This window comes from Plectrocnemia conspersa, unplaced genomic scaffold, assembly GCF_051122295.1.
Source record: "Plectrocnemia conspersa isolate PC_06_02 unplaced genomic scaffold, ASM5112229v1 ptg000001l, whole genome shotgun sequence".
Classification (NCBI taxonomy): domain Eukaryota; kingdom Metazoa; phylum Arthropoda; class Insecta; order Trichoptera; family Polycentropodidae; genus Plectrocnemia; species Plectrocnemia conspersa.
Window position 1 is genome coordinate 15287258 of NW_028277165.1, and position 13914 is coordinate 15301171.

General features: G+C 28.8%; 1 protein-coding gene across 1 annotated transcript in view; it reads right to left on the minus strand.

The window, feature by feature from the left end:
• LOC148238974 (gonadotropin-releasing hormone receptor-like) overlaps positions 1–13914 on the minus strand; it is a 160182-nt gene that overhangs the window by 67506 nt on the left and 78762 nt on the right. Inside the window, exon 3 of the mRNA XM_088199633.1 lies at positions 3236–3861. Coding sequence (XP_088055759.1) covers positions 3236–3805 — 570 coding nt within the window. The 5' untranslated portion in view covers positions 3806–3861. The remainder of the gene's footprint in view (positions 1–3235; positions 3862–13914) is intronic.

The window sequence follows — 13914 nt, forward strand, 5'->3', positions numbered from 1 at the left end:
TTAATCGCAACCGAAAATGATTATTATTTTTTTTTATTTGATTTTTATTCAGTTTAAGTAATTCATTTGTTAATAAATTTTCATAATTTGTATGCGATACATTATTTATTAATCTATCCTAACCTTATCTAAGTTATTACCTTAATCGACAACATTTTATGTTTCTTAAAAGTATAATAGTCTTAGATTATTAGGCTAATAATTTATAGAGGAACAGGTGACAAAAACCTCTTTGCAGATAGTTTAAAGTTTTATGAAAATTCAATGAAATGGATCAAGAAAATATTGCTTTAAAGGCAAAATTATTGGTAGCGAAATATTAAAATTAAAACTAGCTATATAAAAACTAATCAATTTTAAACTAAGCACGAAACCGACAGAATTACTTAAAAAAATGATCGATATGGCATTCCTAAACATATTACCCAATACAATAATTGAGTTCCGATTTTTTTCAACTTTGCCTGTGAGTGAATCAGAAAGTGAAAGATCATTTAGTGTTTCGAAAATAATTAAAATCATTTTACGATCTACTAGGAGTCAGGAGCGACTAAATGGACTAGCACTAGCGCGTATTTTAGACTTTTCTGAAATAATAACCGAATTTGTTAATAGAAAAGCGCGCAAAGCTTCTTAAAAATAATGAAAAGATTTAGTACTTTATCCTCTACATTAAAATTATTATCAGTACAAATTCGTTTATGTATCTACTATACTTTTAAATATTGCATTTATCGTATGAAAAGCTATAGATAAAATTCTTTTCTTTCTGTTGAGCTTAGAGCTAGGTCGGGATATTACGGACCTTCGTACAAGGATTTTAGACTCAAAGGAGACCTCATTATAAGCAAGTCAAAATCCATAAAAATATAATAAGTCCGCTAATCACCTGGTTCAATACGAGCGAGGCATAATAGTTAGATAACATTAGTAGGATTTATCAATATTAGAGGATAATAATCCTGCTTCAGTAAATTACACCATATATCAATTTTATATATTTTTATGGAAATATTATTTTGATTAGCATTTAAGTGTGTTACTATTTTACGTAAAGGTCTTTAGATATGTATTGTATTTTGAAAATGTGCGTAACACATTTTTATTATATTCAGTTTTAGAATGAACATGTGTTGTAGCTCTCAGCTCTTCAATAAAATATTGCATTAATATTATTAAAAATAAATATAATAAAGAGAAGCAAATGACATATTCACTATATGCTGTATGAATTATAAATGAAGCGAAAAGCAACAGATGCAGCAAAAAACAGATGTGAAGTTATTGGTGTAGTGAATACAAAAAATGTTAAAGATGTTTCTCAAAGCTCGTGCTAGTAATGTTAATCACGTAGACGAGTAACGTACTCAAAGGAATTTATGTACAGTTATGAAAGGAATTAATGGGTTAGTGAAAATAATACAGGAATTATATAACCTATAACTTATGCGAATGCATAAATCCTGAACTTCGTATCATGGTTATTTTTTTGCGCAAATTTTTTTGCGTCTGAAGTTGGATTGGTCTCTCTTAGTCAACATTTATACAAACTTAGTGGGTCAAAGTTAGAGAGATAATGAGGTTTTGATGCAAAATTCAATTCAAAGTGGACGTTCAAGTGTGAGTGTTAGAGGAAGTCTCTGAAGAAGTGTCATTGGCGGTCCGTAATAATTCAGAATAGTACGTGTCATGCTTTGTCAAAGCATTTGCAACAGATACTTTTAATCTTTTTTATTTATGGGTAATAATTTGCGAAAACCCGCATTCACATTCACAATAATGCACAATAAATTACAGCGAGATATGCTTATGATTATTAAGCATTATAAACATAATAACAGTTTGGAAACGTCCATTTGCTGTTAAAACCAAAACCTAACCTAATAAAAGTAATAAAGCTAATTATAGTTTTAGAACTTTCATTAGATCCAGTCCAAAATACAAACTAAGCCAACTCATCTCCCAAGGGAAAATAATAAATTTTTCTTCGGATTTTTTTTATTAATCGAACATTTTTAAATATAATTTAACTGATAGGCGCTAGTGAAATTATATCCTGCGACGGCATAATTTTTTTGCTTTTGATGTGAATTTTTTACTTCTGAGAAGGAATAATTATTTTTTGCGCTCTCCTATTGGTCAAAATTCGGTTTAGATATGCTTATGATTATTAAACATTATAAATCTATCATGACGCATTAGTAAGACCTGCCAAATAATAATGGTCAGATTTATAAAAATATATACTTAAAATAAAAAAAACAACGCCTGTAATGGTTAAAAGCTTTTTGAATATTTGTGATCTGTGGGGGTTCAATTGTGAATTGAAGGGTGTTTTTTTTTATGAACCCGATTTATAGAAACGTTTAAAAATTGCATAAAAAACCCTTGGAAAAATATCTTTCACTGATTTTTCATTTATAGTTCTTTAAAATTCAATTGCACTAGAAATAAAAAATGTGTGATTAAACAAAACCGTTACAGTTGAAATTTATTGTGCCAGCTAAAAGGATTCAAAGGGTAAAAATGCGCTACTTTGAACACAGAAAAGGTGTCTTCTTACACCATGATAACGCCTTTCACGCACAGTATAAACGACAAAAAAAAATTGAAACTTGGAATTGGAAATCCTTATGTAACCCTTGTCTGATCTCGCACCTTCCTATTTTTATCGGTTTCGATCGTTCCAACATTTTTAGGAAATGAAACAAACTTTCTATGTATAAATTCTAAGCCGATGTGTTTTGGTCGTAAAGAAATTTAAAAAGCTAGGAAATAATTATAGAACAAAACTTTTATTTTAAATTAGTAATTTTATCTATTTAAAAATAAAATGCTTTTACAGCAACATTAAAATTAAAAAAATGTTACTTTTATTTTTAATTGAGTATATTTTAGGACTATTTTTGATCTATTTTGATTAAATATAAGCAATAAAAATACGACTATCCGGTTTTTAATGTATACATTGTAATAAATAGGAAAATATGCATTTTAAATTATTAGATTTGGACATATTTAAATTGAATATAAAAATAACAATTATATGCAATAAACTTGTAAATAAATTAAAATTAAAATATTATTTTATTAACAATAAAAATCGATTATCAAAACTACATTTTAAGTACACTCTTACGCAGGTACTAAAAGCAAGTTGATTGTTTATTCATTCACGTATAGCAATGTACCCGCATAACTTAACAAATATTACGATTAAGATATTGGCACTCACCTGAGGTATGCTTAAAATAGCGCTGAGTATCCATACGAACACCAGCAGCCAGGTGCCCCTTCTGGCCGTGGACAAACTCTTCATGGGATACCTAACTGCCACGAAGCGATCCACGCCGACGAGCACCAACACAAATGTACTTAAATGCAAACTAAACATTTGGAGAAACTTGAATACTTTACAAGCGACGTTCCCAGCAAGCCAGGCCACCGTATAACTCCATCCAGCCTCTCCGGCCAGACAAAAAACAGTCACTAGGAGGTCGGCTACTGACAGTTGCATGATGAGACTATAAATGGCACTGCAGGATGAACGAGACGTTCTCCTAGATCTTTGACTTCGTTTTATGCTAAGTATTGTCGCTGAGTTGCCGATGAAGGAAAGGACGGCTAAGGCACCCAAGACGCATGCCTTTATTAAAGAGGCCCTAGTGAGGGTCGGGGCGTGACCTAAGCATTTTATGTCAGTGCCGTTCAAATTGGCGGAAGTCGTGTTTGTCACGTTTATACCCAAATTTTCGCACTCCTCGAAGCTAAGTATCACTAAGTTTGTAACGTTGTTCAACTCCATCTTAATTGTAATTGCTTAACAAGTAGTATTCAAGTATTGGCAAACGGCTTCAAAGTCTGAAACAAAGAAAATATATATATTAGCTAAGAATTGACTGATGGATTTTCAATGTACCTAACTTATAGCTAGTTCTTGTCTGAAATACACTTGACTTACAAACTTTTATGAAATATTTATATAAAATTGTAATGTTTTCTCTAGGCAATTGGTTATACAAATTAACATATCCTTCTGGTCATCATTTTAAATATGTTTTTAAGTAGTGAAATTATATACTTAGATATATACATATATCAATCAATCAATCAAAATTATAAATAGCGATAAAAATATAATTAATTTAATATTATCATAAGTAATACAAAATATCATTGCCAAGTTTTTCGAAGCAAATGTACTAAAAAGCAAATCTCTTATCTTTGTAAAAAATATCACATGTACAATGTTACTATTGTGTACAATGTATGACTGAAATTTCGAAACTGGTTACTTCTTATATAAGTCACTATTTTATTGTATACTTAATAAATGATTTTCACTATTTATTACTTAATAAACTATATTTTAATGACGTATGTCTATTATTAGAACATGTATCCGCAAATAAATTAAAATTTATTCTCTGGTTATATTAATAATCCTGTTACGACGTGCTCTTAAATATAATACAATACAAACTCTAGTGTATATATATAATAATACATAATTTATATACAGCCAAAGTTAAACGATGTTATTAAGTATTTCATTGTTAAAAGTTAGGCATACGTTCGTTCTGTAAAAGTGCTATTAAAAGCTCTTCTAAGCGATATGCCTAAAAAATTGCCTTATTTATATACTAAAAGCCGTGTAAAAGCTCACAAACCATTTCAAATGTCACGCAAACAGTTAATAAAATAACGAGATAATTGTATAATTATAGTATTATTATTTATAGCTATTAATAATAAAACTACTTGTACAGAACGATTTTCCCAATCGCACTAAATTATTATATTAATTGTAAGATGTAATAATTTACGATAAATAAATTTATTAAAATATATGGAATTTAAATAAACATTATTGCCACATATGAATATTTATAAGGTATATTTTAAAAATATGTACGTATGTAAATGGAACATAAAAATTAATGGAAAAGGACAATCTGTTTATTATTAAATATACCATAAAAGTTTATGTTAAATGAAGGTAACCATGTAAAGATATTATTGTATAATACAGTATTTTAAGTGTAACGATCTTTTATAAATATTCAATATTTTAAATCAATGTGTGTAATAAAATTAAAAGCAATAACTGATTATAGTATATAATTATTCAATAAATAATTATAAGTAATTGCTTTCTTGACTTCCATATAATTATAATATTATATTCACGTTCATTTTTCAATCAAGATTTTTAAAAAATATGTTATTTAATATATAATACAAAAACGCTATGTAAAATAATAATTTAGAATAAAATCGCAAAGTTTAATTAATCTTTAAGCTTCTCTTTCATTTACCATGGGGAAATATATTTTTACAAATAGGTCAACTTTGTATAAATTTATTTTTCATGGTAGTATTTTAAAAATTATATAAATTTCTTCTAGGTAATATTAAATTATAAATTTGCATTATTAAAAGCAAAAAGATTTGTAATAATGTGACGAAGTAAAAATACTTTAAGGTACATTATCGGTATAAAAAAAATGTATACGATTTACTTAATCTCAAGTATTTTTAACAATAAACGTAGTTAGAGATTTATTGCCGTTTTAATTTATGTAAATGATAATTAAATTCTTTTCCATTTCAACGACTTAAGCAAAGCATTAAGTCAGATTTTAAAAGAGAGGTTGAGATTTTTTTTAACCATTTACTTACATACATATGCATATATTTTTTAATTAGTTGTAAGGGAAGAACAAATATATTTTTTTCTGTAAATGTTCAGTAATATTAAAAATATTATATTTAGTAACTTGATATTTATAAGCGGTCAGTAATTAATTGGTAAATGGTTACTATTATTTTTTGATATAAGGTATCTCAGGTTGATTAAAAGTTTGTTAACAAAATTATTTATAGTTCTTTCCCAAAATTACATATATATATACTGATTCTACAATTTTAAAAACTCTCTAAATCAAAGAAGAGTATTTGCATTAAATCGCATAATAAAAAATACTAAGCTGATATCAATAAATTGCTGTGTAATAGAAATTTGTTATAAGTAATATACTGATTTTAGATAAAAGTATTTTTATTTAAAAGCTGAATCAAATTTAAGAACATTTAAAATTCTAGCAAAACTTATATTACAACATATATAATACTTATATGCTATACGAATTATGTATTAAATAGATAAAATATAACAAAGATATTTTTTTGAAAAATCTAGGACTTCTATGTTTTATGCAAGATATAAATAATATGACACTCAAGAGAAGGCAATACACGTTTCTAGCGTTGAATTAAAAACATTTCTCACAAAGGTAGTACATATTATATGTGACATGTTTGTATAAAGATTCACATAGCTCATACCTATAATTTTTACACAGAATGTCCAAATAAGTGCGAACATTTTAAATGACGATATCTCGCATTGAAACTATTAAAAACAAACGTTTAAAGCTATAGAAAATATAGTCATTTATGGTTTGACAATTAACACATCATAGTTAAAGACTACTTACAAATTTTATATGCTATTATAAAATAATAAATTTATTCATAAGATTTTCATTCATTATATACAATACATGTTGCTGGTTTATAACCATTTTTATGTTCATTGAAAGAATGAAAGAGCCAATTGATTAAGTGCTAATTTAATTTTAATTTAGCTGAATGTGTTCTTCAGTCTTTAAAGCAGAATATGCTTAGGCATTTTATGCTTATTTTAAATTTATAAGATTTTATTGTTATTTAATTATTGGTATTTATAGACCTTATGATTTTAAAAAATTAAACATTATTTTAATAGCTTTAATTTGTATGACATGCAATTTAAAAAAAATAGTGTTACTCATGTAACTCTACACCCAGCAAGCATATGATAAAGTGGATCAAATTATTTGTTGTAGATGAAGATTTTATTTTATGTAGTAAGCGCACTTTTTCTATTAAATTTCGGTATGAGGACCTCAATTGCAACAAGCTTTTTAATTTTAAAGCAAAGTTTTTAAATTTTTGCTTGAAATTCAGCTGTAAATCAGGGTTTTTAACGATTTACATTTTACGTTACTGCTCTATTGACTTTCGAAAGGCAGTGGCAAAGTTTCGTAAATATTATGAATTTTATTTTATTTCGGTTGATTTTACTTTTACACTTCTCAAATTTATTATTTAGGTTTTGTAAAATTTTTGTAATTTATTCGCGATTAGTTCGCAAGCACTTGTTAAAATATCTGTATCGTCAGCGTACATTGAAAAATGTGTATTTTTTAATTTAAAGATATCGTTCGTATAGAAGATAAAGAAAAACGATCCAAGCAAACTTTCATAAGGAACTCAGGCTGAAGTTTGATGCAGAATCAAGTGTTCGTTATTTATTGAAACAATATATTTTTGGTATGAGCGTATTAAGTGTAGCAGATAGCCGGGAGTCAATTTGTAAATATACCGTGTCAAAAGCTTTTTCTATATCTAACATTGAAAAACCTGTACTCTTATTTATATTAAAATAACTGCATATATGTCAAACTACTTGATGTGATTTAGCAAAAGCAAAATTTCTTGTTAATAATTTTAGCATAGCATATATATAAATTAGGTGTAGTTTATAGTCAGTTCAATATGGCAGACTAAGATGCGGGAGTCGCAGTTTAGTTCAGAGAATACTGTTTGTTCTCAAGAAATGAAAAGTAGCAAGTAATCCATCATGTTAAAATATTAGGGCAGAAGAACATAAATCTTAGCCTATCAAGGTGAATGTCATGTGGAGGTTGTAAATATTCCTCCTATACAAAATACATATATTCACAGTCGCAAGATTTTTATCTTATTCTGTTTTTGTATAGCATTAATTATTCACACGATATCGTCGTCTAAATTATCGTTCGATTTTTATGGGCCATTCTGCAAGTAAAGGCGAATTTTAAAACGAAATTATGAGCCAGAACGAGAGAGCTCGCGTGAATTATACATGCGCCCTACGTAATAATTCAGACCCGCGACATTAACATATCATAAAAATTTGGAGCGCGAGCCAAACTTTTTACCTCCTCAACGCCCGCGGGCGCAGCCCCAAGACGAACGACTGCGCCCCATTCACCAGCAATAACGTAAATTGCAATTGACAATGCGAGGGCGAAGTCTCCAATGGATTCTGCTCAGACTTCCACCTATTTTATCGGACTTTACCCTGCGAGGGTTCGTACGACGTGAAATTTTTATCTCGAAGAAAATGTACATGGAACATTTCAGATTAAATTTTATATGGATACATGAAAGCATTAATAGAAATTGTGTGTGATTTTCTCGCTTATGGATTTTTCTATCTATATATGGGTTTTTCTGTAATATTTTTACTCGCTATCGGTTTCAATCGTAGGCAATTATTTTCATTGACAAGTTTTAGGAACATCATTTATAGGTCTCTTGAGAATATCATAAGTATTAAGTTTATTTTTGGGGTAATGTGAAGTTCAATTAAATATATATTAAATTGAATTAGTTTTAACAATAACATTTTCTTATGATTGTATATAGATTTAATTAGCAAATAGTATTCCAAAAATAACATTTTAAAAACGGTTAATTTGAAATATGATTCAATAAGAGACTAATCAAATTTTCAATGTAAATATCTAAAACAATAAATTAAATTTTACACTGTATAATTGAATCAATGGCAATGCGCTTGAACCGTTTAATTTAATTTAACCTAAATCTTTAGTTAAATGGCCTTATTGTCTGAACCCTGAATGGCAATTTTCAGCCATCGACGTTAATTTTAAGCTTATATAATCTAATTTAAATATTGTTATAATCATAATTTTAAATTTATAAATGAATTATACGTAAACGTATATCACATAAAATTGTTAGATCCAATATATTTTAGCGTTGTCTTCGAAACACATTTACACACAGTCTTTTTTCTAATACAAAATAAAAATAAATGAAATAGTTACATTATATTCTGTGCACACATGTCACCGAGCGGCAGAAACATATAAAACAACGTAAAAAGCGACAACGTAGTGAAATTTTAACGAATCCACATTTATGCGTTCGGTTCCGTTTCCCCTTTACGACACTATTTATCGCTCGTTGGTACTTTTATTATTGTTATTTTATTTATTTACTTTTACCCCCGTTGAAAATATTTATCCCGATTGCGCGACAAATTGCGTTTCACGTAAATATTCCCGTTATTGGCTTCATTATTTCGTTGAAATCAATCAGCACGGTATTTTAACGACGATCGTTAACTGCGAAATAAACGTAAAGGCGGTCAATAATTTTTGACAGCTTGAAGGGTACATAAAAGGTCGTGTTTTAATTATTATTTTATAATTAAAATACGTTCACCTTGAAACCTTGGTAACAAGCACTAATGATGCTGATAAATAAACGGCTGCTATCTTCTCGTCAAATTTATAAACGATGGAACGTTATTTATACGATATTTATGCACTTTTTTCCATATGCTGCCTACTGCGAGGGTTGGTATTGGTTCTAATCTAGCCTTTGCGATAGTTTAAACTTTTTCTCTATCATGTGGCGATTTATAAGAAAATAAATGAATATGATGAATTTTCACTTTCTAACAAAAAAAACATACTCGTACGAACATAGAAGACGAAACACTCCAATTTTCCTTCTTATTTATATGAAATACATGTGAAATATATTGCTTAGTAGTAAATCAGAATCAAGAGCTACCCATTTTTTCGATATACTTTTCAAAAGGTGTGGCACATAATTGGGTGAAGTGAAGGAAATTCTTGCAAGAAGCCAAGATCGCGCAACGTTAATTGACTGAAACTACGTGAAAAATTAAATACGCGGAATATTTTGCTTTTCAAATTTTATAGTACTATAATATGCATGGAAAAGACTCGTACATTTTAATTTTAATTTTTAATGATTCATACGATATGAGCTACATATTCTTTCTCTCTAAATTTTTAACTATGTACCATAAAAACATTTTATTTTAATATTTTAAATATATTTAGACCTTTTAAGAAGCAATTAATATATTTACATATAAACTACAATTAAAATTGTTGAACATTTAACTACATTTTAATATTATTGAATAATTATTTGCTGGTAATGTAAGATTTAGTTGTATTATATCAGTGTAAACGCAATAACTTTTGCCTTAACGAATTTTACAAAAGTTGTAAATCTCAACCCTATTATCATTTTTAATTAATTTAGGCGTTTATTAAACTTCTTCAATTAAATACTAATTTAAACTTTTAAAATAATTTAAGCAGAGAAGTAATATTGACAATTAATTAAAATATGCGTTTAATAGAATATTGCTTTGAAGAAATAATTACGTAACACTTCAGATAACTTCTGTCATTATCACAAATTAATTGTGGCTTTTTAGAAGTCATGTTTATAATTTGTAACAGTTGAAACCTAAGTCATTAATTTATCGAAATGTCAAAAGGCGAAACTTTTGTGTACAGGATGGTTTTTCAGTACACGTTGATACAGAGCAATAACATTTAATAATTGGTTAAAAAAGCATTGCTGTGATTATTGGAAAGTTATATAATACGCTCGATGTTTTAAATGATACTCATTCGATCTTTTCTCAGAATACATTATAGAAATTTTGTGGGAAATAAAATAGGTAGTATTTGTAATCACTTAAAATAATTTTCTTTAATAAAGGTTACGAGTTTTATAATTTAAACGTATGAATTCAATTAAAAAAGGTTTAAAATAATTATTTTTTATGTTTATTTAAGGACTCACAAGATAACACTTGTTTTTTTACAGCTTCCTGTATATATTATAACTTTGGATTAAATTGTAATTCGACGGATGTTCTATGTAATTAATACATTTCCGTTACGCCTGGATTTTAGGTGCTTTAAACGTAAAAAGCAAGTATAGACACACAAAGTTTGTAAAATATATTAATTAAAATTCAGCTACGCTCTTGACACTTTATGGAGATTTATTTGGATGATAAAGCGCCAATTATTTAGCACGGCTCTTAGTTATCCAATTGAAGTTGCGCAAGTGTAGAAAAAATTGAAAAAATATATAAATAAAATTGCAGGAACATTAAAGTTTATAAATATATATAAACAGAAATATTCTTTTATCATTATAAACTGCATATTGTATTACTCTTTTACGACTTAAAATAATCACAAGATTAGAAAAATATATAAAAACTTAATCCGGTATAGCCGATCTTAATATTACGAAACATTTATGCTGAAATGCATATAATAAGTAAATGTTATATAACATATAATGGTTCAATAAGTAGCCCTGATTTTGTATTTTTTAATATGTTATTTTATCTTTAATAGCTATATTTATACGCACTTATAAAAGATGCTTTTAGTTTTAAAAGTATTTGCAAGAACCGGAACTCTCGAAGGTCTACCCTCGGATAAACCCCTTTATCTCTTATATGTCCGCCGAAAAAAAATTTTCGACAGCCACGACGTGGGATATTTTATTTTTATCAAACATATATAGCTTCTCAATTCTTATTCCTTTCTAAGTATTATTACTCCATTCATGGCCTTTGTTACAAAAAAAAAAATAGGGCCATTTGTGTCACGTACATATCTGAAATATCTCAAATGTGTCACGGTTGTATCCAACGAAACCCGTATAAATTTAACCTTTTGTGTTTATTGGTTAGCATTGATAAATTTCATTTTGTTTCTGAAATTTATTAAATTGCAAAGAATGTGTCTATATTTACACTGGCATTGCGCTAAGTATTTTTGTAATGAAATTAATAAAAGATGAGGCAGCGAGCATTGAGTTACGGGCGAGCGTCCAACACTAAACACCAAGATGCTTACGAATTACTCTAAGTTAATCAAAGTCAGAATCGGTAATCAGTTAATTGTGAATTGAATCGAATAATAGATTTAATATTTATTATTTGTGCTAAAAATAAAATATAGTTAGGATATTTATTATTTAAAGTGGAACCAACTGAAAAGGGACTTTGAAAATAAATAGCAATTTACAGATGAGTTGTTTATCCTATAGAAACTGATCATATGACCCTTGACTTAACAAAATAGGTGGTGAAAAGGGACATAGATGAAATGCGCGTTATCAGTTAGAAGTATGTGGAAATTCGCTATCATGGGACCAACACTGGACACCATTCATGTGGAATATGATAAACGAGGCTCCCCTTTGCGAATACTTTTTCATATGAAATTTTAAATCAAATAAACCGTTTTGTACAATATTTTTAATGAAGAGTGATTTATATATCTAGCAACAAATTTATTACGCATTAAAAATGTAATTTATTTAGCAGATTGAATTTTTTAATCATAGTTAAAGAGTATTTTTATGCTAAAATAGGAAGGTTTATTTAACAACTAGGCATTATAATTTCTCGATGATATTTATTTCACGACAAATAAGAATTCACTTCTTTAATTTTAATGCCTGCACTACACTCTCTGGAAGTTGGCCAAGGTTCGCCAAGGACGGAGAATATAGTGGGTTACTTCGGTCGAGTTCGGTTCTCTCGGAAGTTGTCCGAGGTTAAGGAGGTAAAGTGGGGGTAATTCAGTCGATTTGACCAGCTTCGAGCACTTCCGAACATTGTCGGCAAACGGACCGAAGTCGGAGCTGCTCTTTCGAGCGCGAGCGGTGAGATACTTCCCCTTTCGCTCTCTCGCGTGTTAAGTGACGAGAGTGAAAGAGATAATGATATGGTTTTTCGCAAACTGAGATAGAACGAGTAACTCGCTTCAATTTCAATATGCGCGTAAGCGTCCTATGGTCAACACGCATGACGAGCGCTGCATCGTGGTCACGTGGTCAAGTTATAATAACACATGCTTATTGGGTGTATTTTAATCCTACCGTGGGACGCATGCTAACATGCTTTTATGAAACTCGATCTTCAACAGACTCTTACTGACATCTTTGAATATTTTAGGGCACCAAAAGAGATTAATTATGTTTTTAATAGTATATTCTTTTAACAGATATCGTTATTATATTTTTTTCATATAAAATTAAATAATTAAAAAATAATTAGTGGTACTTGATTTTGCTAAAAAAAATCGTTTGAATATCCTTATGTATTATCCTAGATCGATTTATATAAATGTCACACCATAACGAATTCTTATTTAAAATCTATGACGACAAATTCTAGGATAGTCACAGATGTGGTGTTCGTATTCTAAAGTATATTTTTTATGCCTTATGGCATTTTGCAAAAGCCGACAAAGATATTGCGTAAATAGAATATTTACGACCGAAAAGTTTTCACTGATATTGTATTGGTGAGTGCCCGCACAAACTTAATAATATGACAATTTAAAAATTGCGATTATTTGGTACATTTTTTGATCGCGCGCAAATATGCCAGCTGTACGTGACAGAAGCCGCCGTCCGGACTTTATTCACGGCCGCCGTCCGGATGGCATATGAAATTTGCGGTAGTGTGGTCGCTTACTCGAAGTCGTAGGTCTCGGCCGACTTCAGTCGTAACTTCGGTTCGGACAACTTCCAGAGAGTGCAGGCATTATGAATGAAAAAATGTATGTAATACAGTATTGCAGATACATTATTACATATTATTTTTAAAATAATCCAGAAAAAACACATGCTATCTAGATTAGAATCAAACAAACTCGTTTTTATTTTGTTAAAATATAAATTATTCTACGAATAATTTCTTTCTCTTTTTACATATTTCAGCTTTTAAAGAATAACTTAAGTAGTCATTATTTTTTGACTGGTGAAAGATTCTGGATTTTGCAAATACAGTCAACCTCCTATAGTGTAGAGATTGGGACTTCGTTATACGAATTCTACGAGAAGTGAGGTTTTTGCCGTTTTTTTATTGCCTGATCACATTGGTTTTAATGTTTTGTCTTATAGCAAGAAATTCTATTCATATTACATCCA